This window comes from Diceros bicornis, chromosome 11 (assembly GCF_020826845.1).
Source record: "Diceros bicornis minor isolate mBicDic1 chromosome 11, mDicBic1.mat.cur, whole genome shotgun sequence".
In the NCBI taxonomy this organism is placed as follows: domain Eukaryota; kingdom Metazoa; phylum Chordata; class Mammalia; order Perissodactyla; family Rhinocerotidae; genus Diceros; species Diceros bicornis.
In genome coordinates this window covers 5,345,527-5,364,390 of record NC_080750.1, presented here as the reverse complement: position 1 = coordinate 5,364,390, position 18,864 = coordinate 5,345,527, and the positions used below count along the sequence as shown (strand labels likewise).

General features: G+C 40.6%; 1 protein-coding gene across 1 annotated transcript in view; it reads right to left on the bottom strand.

Moving 5' to 3' along the window:
- Nucleotides 1-18,864, bottom strand: part of EGF (epidermal growth factor) — a 78,655-nt gene that overhangs the window by 21,149 nt on the left and 38,642 nt on the right. Inside the window, exons 9-16 of the mRNA XM_058549899.1 lie at nt 18,294-18,419; nt 17,094-17,230; nt 14,728-14,876; nt 10,442-10,546; nt 8,951-9,174; nt 5,356-5,523; nt 4,516-4,665; nt 1,117-1,236 (exon numbers count right to left, since the gene is read on the bottom strand). Of these exons, the coding sequence (XP_058405882.1) occupies nt 1,117-1,236; nt 4,516-4,665; nt 5,356-5,523; nt 8,951-9,174; nt 10,442-10,546; nt 14,728-14,876; nt 17,094-17,230; nt 18,294-18,419 (1,179 nt within the window). The remainder of the gene's footprint in view (nt 1-1,116; nt 1,237-4,515; nt 4,666-5,355; nt 5,524-8,950; nt 9,175-10,441; nt 10,547-14,727; nt 14,877-17,093; nt 17,231-18,293; nt 18,420-18,864) is intronic.

Sequence of the window (18,864 nt, the reverse complement as noted above, 5' to 3'; positions counted from 1 at the left end):
TTAGCACAGTGTATGGCAAATAAATGGTCACTAAATGAATAACAATTAATTTCTTGACACAAATTAATTACTTGGTCATAATTTCCAAAAATCTTTGGTCAAGTGACTAAGAATATATCTTAGTCTGGGTTTTCACATCTGTGAAATGATGGATTGTAATAAGGATCAAATCAAAGGATGTATTTCAAGTACCTGGTAAACTCGAAAGCTCCATACAAATTATTATTACTAAAAATAGCCACATCCTTGTATTTTGTCAAAAATCACCCCAATAAGTTCTTATAAGGAGGGGCAAGAGGTCCCCAGGGTCTCAGACACTGACCAAGTAGTCTGTAGACCAGAAAAGTTGGATAAGCACTTTGATAAGAATCTAATATCTAATGTGGAGTTCTCAAACTTATTTTTAGCCACAGACACAGTAAAAATAAAATCTTACTCAGAAATATGAATCAATACAAGGTTTCAAAGTAGAGCTGCACTGACAGAAGGGCAGAGACCCAGAGTGATGAAGGGGGGGGTTTGCAGAAGCTCTGGAGCTGAGCTGCGCCTGGTTTGAAAACCACCGGCCTCATGAGTGAATACAGAATATAAAAGAATTAGGTTCCCTAAAGTTCATACATATCGAACAAATTATTTAGCATTTTGGTGATAAATGTGCAATATAGAAGAAAAAATTCTAATGTTTGCTATTTGTGAAACTTCTGGAGCAGCTGAAGCAACCAACCTGTATTTGCTTATCAATTACTATCTACTTTTCACACTAACGGAAGTAAAGCTAGAGGAGCCAAATATCAAAAATACTAGGTGTGGATGGGGATACACTCAGACCTGCTATGTCTTATCTTTCATCTCTTGTTTCCAAGGTAGATTTCTTCAAGGTCAGTCCAAAGACTCTCAATGAACAAAGTTCATGTCCAGGAAAATATGGAGCCACCCTCTTCAGGCACAACACTCAGAAGAGAAGACGACCCAAAGTTTGAGTCCAAAGTTTGGATTCACTAGCTTTGTGTAGATTTAGCCAACAATAAGTTAGAGAGATAATTCAGAATTTCTAATAGGTAATTCTAATGGAAATTGTTGGAACCAAAGCCGTATTGGAGAACTCATTATTCATACCTGACACCATGATTTCAGCCATCAGCATATGATGAGATTCTGTAATGTTATCTTCAGACTCTCTACTCCTGGATGAGATGTCCATTGGCGTTGTTGGATTACTTAGATCTGCTTCACTAACTATTGAAGGTCAACAGATACAATTAATTCACCCTTTATGATTCAAGAAAAGTTTGATTTAATTTATATTTATGGCTGTTTGTTGGTTGCAAGTTCAGACTCATTCTTACAGTAAGAGGATTCAGGAAAACAGGCAGGGTCTTGGTGACTTAGAAAACCTCACCCACTACGCCACACCCTCCCAGCTTCACTCAGGTAAAGGTGAGTGAAGTGAAGGTGAGGGTGAACCGCTTCAACTTGATGGTTGAGGGTGGGGGAGCCAGTAGGGAAGAAAGACAGGACTTTTTTAGGTACTGGCAAAAAACAATAAGAGTAAAATACCAAAATCCTATGAACATAATCAGCTCCTGATCACAGCCCACCATTACTAAGGACAAATTAGTGAGATGATCTCCCCAACTTGCCCTTCATATACACTCCTTCTCCTTTAGGCTGCTTTCAACATTTATTTTTAGTGTGATTTTTTTTTTAGATATATATTTATTTCTATATTTAGAAATGTGGAAGGGCATAAACAAGCCATAATTTAACAGGCGTGGGACCTATGAGAACATAGGAGAAATGGATGCCCTACAACACTAAGTGTGTTCTCTACATGTGGTCCATGGATCCCTGGGGTCCCATTGCATGGAGTCCATAGGTCAAGACTCTGCATAAAAGGCTAATGACGGTGAAATTATTTGCCTTTTTTCACTGTGTCGACATTGATACTGGTGGGGCAAAAGCAATGACGGGGGAAACTGCAGTGTCTTCGCACGAGTCAAGGCAACAGCACCCAACTCGACCGGTTCTTCACTGCCAAACACTCACACACGCAAAATCTATTTTCACTTGTAAACTCATGATGAAGCAGTAAAATTATTAATTTTTAAAAACCTTGACCATGGACTACCTGGCTCTTTGCTATTCTGTGTAACGAAACAGCAAGTGCACACAAAACCGTCCGCGCACACCCGGGAGCTCTGCAGCTGCCTGCAGGGAAGCACTCGTGCACTCTGAAACCAGCCTCTTCTTGCACTGAACATGATTTTCACTTGAAAGAATGACGGATAAACTATGACACTAACTCTTAGAGATTTGGCAAGCATTTTCTCAAAAATGACTGAAGTGAGCCTGTCACTTCAAGGAAAATAACTCACAGTTCTTGTTGTCAACAATAAAATTTGAGCTTTCAAGTGAAAAGTAGAATTTGGAAAATTTTTTCCATGACTTTGAGCTTGACAAAATCCTAATATTCAAAGATTTTTCTTTTTCTTCTTCTTCTTCTTTTTTTTTTTTTTTTGCTGAGGAAGATTAGCCCTGAGCTAACATCTGTTGCCAATCTTCCTCGGGGTTTTTTTTTTTTTTTTGATCAAAAAATATTAGCCTTAAGCTAATATCTGTGCTAATCTTCCTCTACTTTATATGTGGGTCACTGCCACAGCATGGCTAATGAGTGGTGTAGGTCCATACCCAGAACCCGAACCCATGAACCCGGGCCACCAAAGCAGAAGGCGCTGAACTTAAACACTATGCCACAGGGCCAGCCCCCAAAGATTTTTCTGATGAGTTTGATAATAATAATTAATCAATGTGATTTTATGTATATTAACATGACATTTGGAAGATCTGCATAACTCAATCAATATTTTCAAATGACCAGACCATGATGCTCCAAAATCATGCATGGTAAAAGTTCCACTCAAAGTACAAAATAGACCACTGGATTTTAATGTAGCAGAGGACAAAAAGTTCAGTGATATGGCTTCAGATTCCACATTGCAAGTAAGCTCTAAGAAACTTTCACCTGTCTAGCTCTGATCCAGTATCAAAAGAAGATACACAAAAAAGGCACCAGAAAAGGCTATTAAATAATCCTTCCTTTTCCAACTCCATGTCTGTGTGAGGCCAGATTTTCACCACGGCAAAAGATTTAACATGGAGGCAGATAGGAGAATCTAGCCGCCCTTTGTTAAGCCAGACATTAAAGATATAAACGTAAAACAATGCCACTCTTCTATATATTTTTTGTTTTGAAAAAGTTATTTCATTTATTTCCATAAAAATACATTCATATATAATGAAGTATTATTGTAATTTTAATAGAGATATTAAACATTTTTTCAGTTTTAATTTCTAATATCATAAGTCTTGATAGATATAACCCACATAAACAGAAACTCTTTGGGCTTCTCAATCATTTTTAAGAATGTAAAGGGGTCCCGAAACCAGAAAGACTGGGAACTGTTGTCCTCAGGCCACAATTAATAGAAAGTTCTGGGGTCGGCCAGGTGGCGTAGTGGGTAAGTTGGCACGTTCCACTTCAGCGGCCCAGGGTTTGCCGGTTCAGATCCTGGGTGCAGACCTAGCGGGTACTCACCGCTCATCAGGCCGTGCTGAGGCAGCGTCCCACATAGAAGAGCTACAACTCTACAACTATGATATACAACTATGTACTGGGGCTTTGGGGAGAAAAAAGAAAAAGAGGAAGATTGGCAACAGATCTTAGCGCAGGGCCAATCTTCCTCAAAAAAAAAAAAAAGAAAGAAAGTTCCGAAATACCGAATTCTGGTCCACGGATAGATCAATCCATTTATCTGCTGTCAAACTGTCACCTAACTTACACCATGCCTATCAGATAAATATGAATTAAAAGAAAAACACTTAATGAAATTTGAGTTCTCTTGGGAATAAAGAAAACGAGAGAGAGGAATCCAAATGCACCGTAGTTGTAGGACAGCCGTCCAAGGGAAGCAAATCAGCACTGCTGGTTCCACCTCATCTTTGACCTACTCTTCCCCCCCTTCCTCAAAGTCATATTTAGTACTTAAAAATGTGGATCACAAGCCTTCTAAGGCTGCACTCCCCCACTTGTCTGATACCCTCAAGTTATTTATTACAAAGAGCTTTGCTTTTCAAATTAAGACAGTCATGTGGCAGGGAGGTTGTATGTGACTACCTCTCAAGTTGAGGCCATAAAACTTCTAAACAAAATGTGTCTGAACACTATGTGAGGTGGTAAAATGCCGGCATTTATTTCCAAGGATGGGCTACTCCACCATAAATGGGGGGCTGGAGGATTGGAACTGAAGACTTGGAATATTATCTCTTGTTCATTAATTTTACAGCTAGAGGAGGTCAGCTGAATCTAGTCTGTGATGAGGAGCCCAAACTCATCGGGGAAAAAACCCAACAGGTTTGCATCCCTAAAAGCAGGCAGCTTTTAATAATACAAAATATTAAAAATCAGCACAAGCATAGGGATCGATGTGGAACTATATTCCTGAGCCACATAATTACCTGCCAGTATCTGATGGCCATTCAGAGCCAGACACATTTTCCCATCTGGGGCTTTCACAAAACCTTCACGACACGAACACTGAGCGATTCCAAACCTCTCTTTGCAGATATGTTCACAGCCTCCATTTTGATGTGAGCAGGGATCTGTTCCTAGAGGGAAGAGGGATGCACTACAGATGGGCTGGGAGATGACAAGGGTGCCACTGATGCAAATCACAGGGTACAGCTTTGGGGAGAGAAACTTAGTTTACCTAAATGGAGCCCCTATCAAGAGCTACTTCAGAAGAGTGATTCTAAGGTGAGCTCAGAATGTTACTACCTTATGAGTGTTAATATTGAGTGTAGCCAGTCCTCCTGTTCAAGAAGCTCTTTGGGCAGATGTGACTCCTGTTTTGTGACTCATCATCTAGTCAAACTGGCAAAGGGCAATTCAGAAAGAGGAGCGACTGGATGCCCTTTCCATTTGCTTACTCCCGGGCTGACACTCACTGGCCCTCTCAGGAGGAGAGGAAAGGCCTCCATGTAGAGAAAAGCTTCCACTGCAGGTGTCTACATGGCTCCTCCCCACTCCCACTCTTGCTCTGAGCACCTTTAACCCAGGAGTCTTTGAAAAGCAGCCGATAAGTAAAAGCTGTTCAGGGGAAGAGAAAATGAGATTGGAGGGACAACGCGCAAACTCACTAACAGATTGTCTTAGTTTAAACAAACTCCAAATCTCAGGAAATCTTAACATCTCCCCACATTAGTAGGAACTGCAACACCCCCTCTCCCTCCCCTGCCATCAAACAAAACAGTTGCAGATTCCAGCCAAAAAAAGACTGTGTAACACGTCCAGTGTACCTGGTTTTGCCAATGGATGAACTACAACCAGTGATGAGGGCTTCAGCATGCTGCCTCGGAGACGTACCCTGTTTTTGCCAGTCCTCTTGTTCACCCTTATTACTGATGGCACAGTCCAATCAGAGACCCACACGTGATCCTCAAACACAGCCACAGCAAACGGGTGTCCTGGAAGCAGTTCAGATCCGTTACATACATCTTGTCTTTGCCATGAATATTTTTTAAAGGACAAGGCTTGAAACATACACACAATTCCTACACTAAATCAATTCTTTAGTATAGCTGCTTAGCAAGGTATGAGCCCCCACCTCCACCTGCACCACGGAGAACCCACGTGATGTGGGAGCCTCATCTTAGAATGGGAGCCTGGCGGGATGAGGACCTAGCAAAGCCTTTTGTCCCCCAGCATTTGAAGAGCAGGAGAATGCTGGCTGGTTGATATCACAGCAACAAGAAGGAGGAGGCCAGGCTGGGAATGTTTCTGTGTTCAGTGACTCTGTCACTGTTTATAGACTAAACTTGAGTAAGGTATTTTACCTCTTTGCCTTAGGTTCCTTATCTTTTGAATGGCAGTAATAAGTAGCAGACTAAATCCACAGGTTTTCGTAAGCATGTTTAAAAATTTGATGTCATTGACTAACAGTCTCCTCAGAATTCCCATCTCCACCCACACATCTCCCTGCATTGGGCCCCCAGCTCCATTCCTGTCTCTCCTCTTATCTAACATTAGTCCACCGACTGTGCTCCTGGGGTCATCTCTCCTTTCTTCTCTAGGACCTTGTTCTGTCAATTACTCCTCTCATTTACATCTTCATTCTCTTCATCCTACTAGCTTCTTTCCCTTAGCAGGTTCTCCTATCCTGACTTCCCCAACCTCTTCACCCCTCGAGCTTCTTTTTGTCTCTTTCCATCCCTTCTTAGCCAAGTTTTTTTGAAAGTCATTTATTATCTGCTGCCTCCATTTCCATGGCTCCTACTGACCCCTAAGTGGGCTTTTCCCACCTCAACTAAACCCACCTCTCCATGCCACTGAAACTGCTCTGACGAGATATTCCAGTATTTAGTAAGCTGGGAAATGTTGTAATATACTACCTCAAGTGGTCAGAGGCTAAAGTCAAGGAGCCCCAAGTTTGGAAGTTTGCATCACGTCCAGTCACATTCCTCAGGCCAGTCTTTTTGGAAATGAGCACTAGATTTGGTGGATTAGAATGAATGTCTCCCTCTACTGGCCCAAACTCAAACGATTTGTCCTGGTGACAGTGAGTCTTTTTCACGACTGACCAGGACCATTAAGATTCATTTTGGTCTCTAGCCCTTTCTCCCAAATTAAAGCCATAAATGCAACAAAAGAACTTTTTACATAGTATCGTTTTGTGTGTGTGTGTGTGTGTGTGGTAAAAAACACATAACAAAATTTACCATCTTAACCTAAATTACAGTTCAGTAGTGTTAAGTACATTCACATTGTTGGGCAGCCAATTTCCAGAACTTTTTTATCTTGCAAAACTGAAACTCTAAACAACAATTTCCCATTTCCCACTTCCCCACTCCTGGCAAACACCATTCTACTTTCCGTTTCTATGAATTTGACTATTTTAGATACATCAAATAAGTATAATCATAGAGGATTTGTCTTTTGTGACAGGCTTATTTCACTTGGCATAATGTCCTCAGGGTTCATCCATGTTGTAGCATGTGTCAGAATTAGCTATAGTTTTTCAACAAACAAATACCCCACACTAGACATAATCTTCCTTATTTTTTGTTTATAGAAGAGCCACAATTACATTTCAAAAGACTGAATTCCTTCAATCTTTACATTAAAAATTCTGAACTGCCAGTTGATAAGCCACCACTTATACACCAGTAGATGGCACTGTAATGATGGGAATGGTTATTTAGATAATTTCATATCAAATTTTTGATAATAGCCTTTAATAGGAAGTTGCATTAGTCAGAGATTACAGTAGCAATACAAATTGTTCACAAAATATCTGCTATGCTTTTTGGTTTAGAACATGGTGTCTTTATGTTCTGGTTAGGAATTTTCAAATCCCTTTTTATCTTCATATGTCAAAGCTATAATTTTACATTTATTTGGGTGGTGTATTTTTTAAATAGTGTACATCTCCCCCACTAGACTCCATGACTTCACAGGAACCACATTGTTTTACTTTCCACTATGTCTCCACTTCCTTTAATGACTCAATAAATATCCAAGTGCATGGATGAATAAAGTCTACAATTGTACACAAGCTTATCATTTATTGTGAATTATGTCTTTAATTTTTAAAGAAGCTTGGAAGTATATAAATTTTTCAATTATACCTCTCTTGATCTATTTAATGTATAATGCAAATCTAGAAATTCATTACCTCTAAAATCAAAGAGAATGGGCAAAATAAATATCTTATACAGATTATTAGTTGGCTTCTTCCTAGAAGAGAGAAACCACGTTTTTTCATCTTGCCAAACAACCATTTTTTAAATCTCTAAAGTATCTTCAACATCTCCCTGGCCCTCATTTTTATATCTCTGTTACCAAATCCTCTCAATTATTCATTCACAATGATTTTTTTAATACTTTAATCCTCCATTCCACTTTTAAAAGGTAATGTTCTAACTCAGGTCTTCATGAACTGTTGACTGGACTATATTAACTAATGTAGCCTCTTCACTGATTTCTTTCTCTCCAAATTCCAATCTAACCCTAACTGTTGGATCCAATCCAATCCATACTGTTACCTGAGTGGTTATCCTGAGATACCAATCTTATCAGATCAATTTCCTGCTCAAGAACATGCAATGGCTCCCAAGTACCTTCAGAATTAAGTTCAGTCAACATATCCTGGCAGTATTAACATACAAAGACCAATTTTTGTAGACTTATTTCAAATGATCATGTTTTATCAACATCTATTTACCACACGGCCCAGTTCAAATATTGTCTTTGCAGATTCTCTGTGTCAAAATTAATCTCCCACTGCTATATAATCTCATAGCTATTTGCACTTCTCTCTTTTTTTTTTTAATCTTTTGTTTATTGCAGTAACATTGGTTTATACCATTGTATAAATTTCAGGTGTTCTTCTCTTTTAACAGCATAGACTATATAGTGTTTTAAAGATATTTATGAAAATATGTGACATCCCATGCAAAATCTGAAAATGGGGAGATAACTACATTTATTAATCTTTGCACATGAATGGGTATTCCTTAATGCCTAAAAGTGACATTATCACTGTTGTGAAATGACATTTTCATAAGAAATGATAACAGCTGAACAAACTTCTTATTCCTAAAGATGTTTTAAAATTTTTAATATTTTTGTTCTGATTTTGGGAAATCTTGGCCAAGAGAAATGATTTATATCACTATTTTTTATCTGATATTCCAATGTTAAGGAAATCCTCATAGCTCATAAATCCCTGGAGAGGTCTGTCAGTCTGTTTGTCTCTATTCCTTTCTCACCATATGGTTAAGGGTGTGTGTGGGGGACAGTGAGTGTGAGTGTGTGTGTGTATAAATACATTTTGTATTTAATACTCATCAACACTCAGCCAAGATGAAGAAATCACCCATCCCAAAGCCTCACCTACATCGTTCTGGGCAAGTCTTCGGCGTTTTGAACCATCCAGATTGGCCATTTCAATCACAGACTTCTTGGCATCGCACCAGTACAACTTGTCAGTTAAGTAATCAATCGTTATTCCACTGGGCCAGGCCAGATCAAAGCTAGCTATAACCAGACGGCCAGTGCCTTGAAGAGAAGAACTTTCAATTCGTGGATTAATCCCCATATCAGTCCAGAATAATCTCCTTTAATCAAGAAAGCATACATCAAATAAAATCTGCACCAAAAAAATTCTTCCATTCTTTCATCATTGAAAACATCAATGTAAATCACTTTAGGATAAACTAAAGCAGTACACCAAGGAATACAGAAAGAGAAAGTATAGCACTGTACATTGAACAAATAATTTTCAAAAGGAAAAAATTATCTTTCCTATATAGAGCATCTTGGACAGGAAATGCTGAATTAAGGCTCAGATCATTGGATAAAAAAGGAATTATTAGTTTAAAAAATCGTAGTGTATTACCAATCAAAAGTGTGTTCAAGTGCATATTCTTAAATTAGTGTTTCACCCTGCAAAAGGCAATGAAAACTTGCTAGCCTGTCCCTCTTCTCTGCATATGTAAAACTCACTGTATATGTGAAATTACAACATAAAGGGAGGAGCAAATTTAACTATTATCCAGTTTCATACAATGTACTTAGTTAACCTGGTCAATTTTAAGTTCCATAAATCAGGCGTTGAGGCACATTTTTTGAGGTCAGTATGGTTCGATATCTTTTCACTGGTTTCTTTAGAGATGGTTACAGTCTCACTATTTTAATCATGTGGCTGGCTCCACATCAATTATCAGTTACTACCAGTATGTTATTTCCAATAGACCATCATAAAATTTCCATCGTAAATAAAGTAGAGTTAGTTTTTATCCTTGTCTTTTAACTAGGAAGGAATCAATTATTTTCCTTAATTCTCTAAACCTAAACCAACATTTGTCGGCAATCTGTCACTAATTCACAATTAACAACATAAAGTCTTCTAATCTTTCATGATTTCTATTTCTTCTTGTCTAAATCTAGGAATGACCTATCATTTGAACTCATCTTATGATGTTTCCAAATAGAATTCATAAGCCATGCAATCTACGTATCATCCTCTGCTCAGGAAAGCAACAATGTAGATTTTTAAAGAAAGTAGTTTAATGGGTGTATGTCTAATTGATTAATGAATTACAGCCCACTTCTTTTCAAAAAGAAATTGAATTTGCTTAAAATGAAAGGGTATGTAAATAATAAAATTTTTATACAAGAATAGAAAATCAAAAGACATTAAAAGGATGAGGAAGTCATGCTAGCTATACCATTTCTGAAAATTGGAACAAATCTCATGGATTTTCTTGGTTCCTGATTCCACTGACCAGCTGAGGTCTTAAGACAAATTTGGGACACTAGCATATCAACAAGAACTGTCCCATGACCTCTGCAGAAAGGTGCCTTATCTTCACAAGTACTCACTTGGCCATTGGGTGAACAGCAATGCCTCGTGGCTGAGAGACGTCCTCCTGAATAATGATTTCACGATGTTTTCCATTTAAATCACTCCCTTCAATGAGAGACTTCCTAACAGGCACGCAATATAAAGGGGCTTGTTATATAGACTTTATTTTTTAAACAAAAATACTCCTTTTCCCTGTTACTTACTGAAATGCAAAGATAGGCATTCTAAACTACCCCATTACATGTGCACACACACACTCACACACAAGTCAGGACCAACATGCCCAAGAATTCTATTTTTTTTTAAACACAGTCTTTTAATTAGCATCTCAATATCCATCCCAGGCAATTGAAATACACAGTTGAAAGGATAACGTAGAGGGAACTGTGTCAGTGGCTTGGCAGGGAGAAAGCCAGGAGTGCAAACACCACCATTCCTTTCTCTTCACAAAAGCCAGAAGAGAGGAGCTGTCAGCTTCGTGGTCACGGGTCATGAGGAGGAGGGAGATTCGACCTCCAAGGGCCACAGAGACAGCCCCCCAGGGACAGTAGGGGAGACTTATGTTGACTTTAATTTTCTTCCACATGATTCTAGGACAAGTGGGAGTACTGAAATATTATTTGTTCATCTTATTGATAAAAGAAAATAACCCTTTGGAATATGGCAGGGGAGAAAATTTTTATTTCCTAATTTTTCCATTTATTTGTCAAACAAATCTGTATTATCAAAATATAAAAGTAAATATTTACTGAGCACCTACTGTGTGCCTGGGAATGGCCTAAGCATTGGAGACACAATAGTAAACAAGCCCGCCACCCCCCCAGCCCCATCTCTGTGAGGGAGGGGGAGGGAGGGGGGAGGAGGAAGAGGGAGGGGAGGGGAGGGAGGAGAGGGAGAGGGAATCCTAACACAGAGAATGTAAGGAATGCAACTGGCAGACTCAGGGCTGGTAGCTGTGTGAGGGAACCCCAACTTCTGGCAGCTTCCTGGAGCAGGAAGGACCACAGGCAGAGGGGACGGGAAGAACTTCCCCTCCCCACCACGTGCTGCCTGCTCGCCCTGTTTCCCTACCGCAAACTAGAAAGTATAGCTATCTTTAATTCATTCGACAAACATATGGAAAGGCCTGCCCCTTGTTCTTGTAGGCAACGTCTGCACGAAACAGACCTGCCCAGAAACACAGGGCAGGACTCTTCTCTCCTCCCCGTTCTGCAAACTGCTGAGGGAATCTCCAAGTGGCTTATTCCAGTGTGCTCTCTAGTCACTCGGTGGGGAAGGGGCTTTAGAAATCCTCCTCACAGGCTCCAAGCAGGAGGCAGGTAAAGGTAAAATTGGCTCAGGGCCTGTGCTGGGTCAAGTACACTTTGCCAGCTACCCACTCAGGGCAGTGGATCACCTGAGACCATTTACACTCCACTGCCACTTTTAAAACATCATCTTATTCCCAGACGAAGTGGTCATGGAAAGGGTACAGCTGGGTGGAAGGTATTTTTGAACTCGATGTGTTAAATTCACTCAGCCACAACTGTCACTGCGCCTGTCCCCTTGGTGGGAGGGAAGGAATTCTGAGGCCACTTGCTTGTGGGCGATAAAACTGTCAGTTCTGATCTCGGTGTTACATTGTCTCTGAACTCTTCCTGTTCAGAGCAGCAGTGAGGTGATGAGAATTGAGACCAACATAAGCTCCTGACTCTGGAGCTGTCTCGAGCAGGATTGCTGGAATTTACTTTCAAAGCTCCCCAAGGGGTTCGCCCAATAATACACTGCTATTTGATTCAGCCAGAAAGCAAATCTCGGGCTCTGGCGTTGGTGATGAGAAAGCAAAGGCAGCACGGACATTCGGGTTCACGTGAGTTGAACCATAACCCTGGTCGAGGAGGGCGTCTTTCTCTCTATATCTGTTATCCATTGGTCCCGATGCCCCTGGGACCCTCTAAAATCTACCCTATTTCCAGGGCAAGAGTTGTCCATCCATCCTGGAGGGGTGATTTTTACCTCATGGTGGTTTTTATTATCTCAAAATATGAGCAAACAGTATCTTATATTTTCAGCCTCTCGATTCTTTTTTACTGGGCATCTGACTTTGGGAACAGGATTCCATCACACTAAATAATAGCATTGCCAGTGGAATTATCAGTCAGCTTCCTTCCTACAGATAGATGTTAATTTGAATCTGTCTTTTCCTAAGCCGATGTAAACTAAGCATCCACGCTGGTTCTTTTAATTGGTAAAGAGTTACTATATAATCTAATATCACGAGCTTGGAATCTCAGTTATTTAAATCCAATTTCTAGCTAATATCAAGGTTTTTAAACTATAAACCTCTCATTTCCAGACAAATTAAAGGTTTTCTTTTAGCAGCTGCCTTGAAAGGGAAGAGGACTTAAGCGGGGCTTGTTATTACTGAAGTCAATGAACTAGGGAATTGGAGGTCTGATTCTCCAGGATACGGCAATGCCCGTCTATCTCCTGAGGCCTCGGCAGGGGTACCATGATGCTATTAATCATACATGGTTAAAATTAGAGGTGCCGTGCGCATGTGGGAAATATGAAGAGACCCAGCATCCTCAGCTGGGCTGAGAGCGGCTGACATCTGCTGTCCCGATCCACGTTTATCTTTCTAGAACAGCCATGTACAAGCTCTGTTATTATGCACAGCTGACATTTTAAATGTCCTTTTAAGTAGGTTCAACACAGAGGAGGCTATTATTATGATTTTTATCATTATTACAACCACAACTCCAGATCCACTTCTTACTGGCTGCTTGCCTACGGGAAAGTTATTTTACCTTTTTGATTCTCAATTTTTTAATCTTTAAATTGGGGATAAGAAAACTTACCTATTTGGGATTTAACAGTATCATGGATATAAAGCTCCTAACACAGTGTCCAATGCATTTCAGTTATTCAATAAATAAATATCCAAAGAATAAAGGAAGATATGGTTAAATAATTGAATGAATGAAAATATACTTACCCTGGATATAGAAGAGCCATATTACTGGTAACTGTACAGCACACCATACTTTTGGCTCATTTATAAAAACCCACTTGTTTCACATGGGTTATCCAGACCAAAAGAGATTTTCTGGGACATAGAAAGCCTACCCCTAAGTGTATACACCCGTTCCCTGGGACTTCTCCCTCTGTGTTGGGACTGCTGATTTCAAAGAGGCAAAACCCTAACTAATTCTCTCTTCTTTTACTTGAACACGGCTGCACAGGTACCAGATGTTCCAGTTGGGCACCACTTCACTTTAGGGCTTGAGGTTTTGCTGAGAGAATATCCTGGCGCAGAGAGCATCTCCACTACTCTCCTGGGAGGTACTCTGTGGTTAGCTGCCGCTCTCAGAGCAAGGAGGTGGGCTCTCATTAGCACACCAAACAGATGCAGCCACTTCCTTCCTTCACCCTCCTCCCTCCCCCGCCATTCCTGGGGCTCTCACGGGCCACACACACAAGGAAAGCAGGGCGCCCAGAGGGCAGAAACACCACAACTGCTCTCTGGTTCTGTCTTTCCTACCAAAGGGAAAGGGACCACCTCTCGGTCTCATGAGGACTTTCCTCATGACTCCAGAATGAAGCTCTCACTGCCTCCCTCATGCTCACTGAACAGGGAGCCAGCATGTGGATTCCAGTCCAAGATTTGTCACTTGCATGTGTGTAACTGAATAAATCAGTTAGCCTTTCTGAGCCATTGTTTCTTCAACTGTAAAATGAGGGGGCTGGACTAGTTGATCCCTGACGCCCCTGCCAGCGCTCCCTCTGGGAGTGTACACCCTTCATTTGGCAATCATCTACGCACGGCCCTGTGACACCTCCTGTACTGATATTCAGATCAAGCATTTACATTAGTTTTTCTTGTGTGCATGTGCCTCGTCTCCCCAGGTAAACCAGGAGCTGACTGAGAAGATGAGCAGTCTTCATGCTCCCTTGCATCTCCCATGTTACCTAGGCACACGCCTTATCCGTAGCAGATGCTCAAACAATACTTGTTGACTGTATTCAGACAGGTTCTGCGTTTCTCTGATTATAATAACAGCCTGAGTGCAAAAATACAAGCTTCTTTCTGGTCCTCGAAATTCTCCCGTGGATACAGATCCAATCTTGATGAAAGGAGGAATGTCCCGCTTGGTGGTGGGGTGGGGATGGAAGGAGTGTGGACAGCACTGGGTCATCTTTCCTCCAGTCCCAGCCGGGTGCCCAGCAATATCTTCCTGTTCAAGGTGCAGGATGAAGCCACCCCATTACCCATCCTATCACTTGCATCCCAGGCGGCTTCAAACTGAAGGAGGAAACATACCCTCTGTCTGTCCAGTAGAATTTCCGGTGAATCCAGTCTACAGCAAGACCTTCTGGCACATCCACGGCTTCCTCAATAAGCCTTTCCCGCTGGGAACCATCCATGTTAGCTCTCTCTACCCACTTCAGCGCTGTATGGGCAAAGTATATCTACAAAAGAGAACACAGGCATTTCTGTCTGATTTGTTTAAAAAAATAATGTGGAATATATACAAATGAGTTTATTAAATCTTCAGATCACACAGTATGATGAAAAGCTTGGCTTTGGAGATAGACACACCTGCAGCTGAACTCCACCTCTGCTGCTGCTCAGATATGTGTAACTTAAGCAAGTTCTTAATGTCCCAGAGTCTCAGTTTCCTCCTTGGTAAAATGGGGATAACAACACCATGCACATTAGTTTTGTATGTATATAACTCCTCAGCCCTGTGCCTGGCACATATTTCTATTGCTACTGGGAATTTATTAATCTCTGACCATTGGTCCATATCAAAGCCATTGTATGTGAACACAGCCTGAAAGGGAGCCATGCTTTGCAGTGTAATGGGGGCTACAGCCGGGCTGTCTCTGCTGCTCGGGGCACAGCACTCCGCTTCCCTACAAGGCAGCAGACACGGGCTCCTCTCCCAGCTCTGTCACTTGTTTGATCGCCCTGGTCAAGTCATTTAACCTCCATTTTCTCAACTATAAACATGGCAAATTTAAACTAGATACTTGCCAAAGTTCCTTTCATCTCGAACCACATATAATTTCATTTTGATTAATCCATCTTGCCCAACAGAGCATTTTGCAGGTGCAAAGTTCTTTTTCAGTCACGTATGCAGACTATCAAACAGGTACAAGAATTTTATGAGAGTGTTAAGAACTGCTGTGGGTCAGCTGACAATCCAATGACAGCATTTGTGGAATTTTAACTGTGAGTATATACATGTACACAAACCTATAATCAATGATAAGAGTATTCACAAAATGGTTATTCATTAAATAATGGGTTATCATCTTTCTAGATAAAATAGAATAGGTTCTATTCCTTAATACAAAAGTGGGTGCTTCTCATATTAAAAAACATTGAGAACTCTGCTTCTCAAATTCAGATGTGCACACAAATCACCAGGGAATCTTGTGAAAATGCAGACTCTGACTCAGTGGTCGGGGTGGGCCTGAGAGTGCGGTTCTAAGGAGCTCCAGGTCACATTGATGCTGCTGGCCCGAGGACCACAGCTTGAGAAGCAGGAAAGTAAAAACAATGACAGAAATACAAAGCAGCCACATGACTTAAAGTTCACTCCAGGTCTCCTTATTCACCTAGTTGTAAAAGTATTGACTGTTTAGGAAAAAACTAGTTTGGTAATAAATGCATCTTGAACTGATTTTTTTCTATTCATTATTTTTTTCTGTTAATATAATTCTTCCATGGAGTCATATAGATTCAGTTCAAGGAAAGAAAAGAATTGTTTGCTGGTGTTTAATTACAAAACTTCTATTTGCAAAAGTAGTTATATTTGGCCATCAATCCACGCCAATTAAACAGAGATTATTTGCTTCCCTCTGTCTTTTTTAGCCATTTACCAGACTGCTTAAAATCAGGAAGAAACAAAAGCACAAAGTTTAAAATTCTAGGAATTAATGTACCATCTAGTAATAACTAAATAATTATGGAGGCAGGTTAATAACTACGTAAATATATAATTATTGGGTGATTAATCTCCAGAAAACACTGTAACATATCATTTCAAGCACATTCTAACCTAGCACAAAGAAGAAATTAAAGACCAAATGGTCAGCTGATTGGGTTGATAATACGGAAATTCTAAGTTATATACAAAAAACTTCATGTAAAATTGATTCTTATGTAAATAATGTTGTGAGTTAGACTGCCATTCCAACATGAGCCATAAAACTTATACTTCCTGATTTTCATGGTTAAGAGGTCATTGAATTCCCTCCCTTGAGGACAAACAGTAAATGCAAATTACTAACCCATATTTCCTATGCCCCACCCCAACCTCCCACTCCTCCCACTACCAGCAAATAACCAAAACCCTATTTATGGCGCTCCTCCTATGTGTATGGCACTGTGCTAACCTCCCATCCTCATCTACAGAGAGGAAACTAAACCTAAAGTCCTGCTCAAGCATGCCCAATGAAACAGCCAAATCACAGCAAGGACCAGGGTAGGGTTATGACTACAGAAAAGTCCTTAAAATATGTTAAATGATGTGCCAAAGTCTATATTTAAATTCTTCTGTGCCTAATGGTTCTGAGCTTAGCAGAGGATTTTCAAGTAGCCCAGGTCATCTGTTAGGATGAAACCCTCCACTGTGTCCTTAAAACACAGCCACATCTGTTCAGGCGACAAAGCCATACCTTATTTTCCACAGGGTCATGATCGAGGGCGAAAACCGTTCCCATTTGCTGGCTGAGCAGGACTCCATAATCTGTTCCATCAAAATGCATGTGTCGAATATCTTGAGAATTGGCAAACAGCAAAAACGGTTGTGGTCCTGATAACCAAATTCAAACATGGCCCCATTTAAAATACGACTTGGAACCCAAGAGGCACCTCTGACCCCTCCCTTTCATTGCACCCTCTTCCTTCATTTCTGCAGGGCTTGTTTTCTTAATTTCCCACCAGTGTGGTGTAGGTTAAGACAGGTAAGAAGACAGTCCTCTTCTATGAGGTGACATATGGCCAGAATTTCATCACTGGATTTCTCCCCATCTAGGTGCCTGCTTTTAAAATGCAAATGACTTGTTGAAAGAGCCAGCATTAAATAATCAACACCATAACTAAATGATGCAAGTCTTAGTGCTGTTATCTCCTTGATTCATACACACAGAAATATTAATATTCAAAGACTGTATTAATTCATGTCCAAATAATTACCCTCTGTGGCCTGGGCACTTGTGAAAGGGAGGCATGATGATCTGAGTTAATAACAAGACCCCTGCTCACTTTCAAAGTTCAGCTTATGCTATATTCACTAAGGCCCTGAGAAGTTAAGAGTATCGTGGTCTGGCTAAGGCGAGCTCTGCGGGCTCATCATTACGTTATTCCAGATTATAGCATGATGAGCCTCAGGAGAGATGAAATCAATGTGGGATAAATCTGGGATTTCCAGGGCTGCAAAGGACACAAGAGATATACTATCAGAAGGTGAAAAAATAGCTGAAGCATACAACTTGATATTAAATTTTGACATGAAAAGGACAGAATTTGTCAAAGTATTATGATTATTACACTCACTAGAGAGATGAAAATCAACTCATTCAATAAATGTTTATTAAATGTCTCTTTATCAAGTGTTTTAAGACTACTCTGGTCATGATTTTCATATGTACTAGAATGCTGTACTTGATGCTGAATGCTAATTAACTTAGAAATATTCTTTAAAAACATGATTATTATTTATATGTACGATGTGAAATGTGTTCCATTTCCAAAATAAAAAATCAGTCTTTCTACCCAGCAGCCGAAAGCCATTTAACTCTCTGTCTTTCTGAGTGAAATGTTGTTTTCACACACCTTCTTGCAGAGACACCCTTTCTAACACCCACAGCACCGACCTGAAGCTGCACAGCTCCTCTGGTCCAGCTGCAGGTCGTAGCCGGGAAAGCACCTACACTCCCAGGACACCGGGCTGAGAGGGACGCAGAGCTGGCTACACCCACCATTATCAGGTGACGAACAGCCTACGAAAAACAATTGCTTGCTAATGACACTATGTCATTCAAAACTATAACAATTTTTCATCAAAATATCGAGGTGAAACAAGTATATGTTGATTTTTAAAACCATTTCCACCATCATTCACACTGCTGCAATCACGTTGATTTTTCAGAGATTAGGAGCAAAATGTACCGAACTCCTCTTCCCTATAACCTGATATCTTGCATGTTAACCCTTCACATCCCAGTGGCCCCTGTCTTTTCGTTCTATCAATGAGTTTGAAAACAAGTGCGCTGGCAGCTGGCTGGAGTAAGAAACACATTTCGGGGGCTGGCTGGGTGGCGTAGCAGTTAAGTGCACGTGCTACACTGCGCCAGCCCAGGGTTCACGGGTTCGGATCCCAGGCACGCACACTGACACACCACTTGTCAAGCCATGCTGCGGCGGCGTCCCATATAAAGTGGAGGA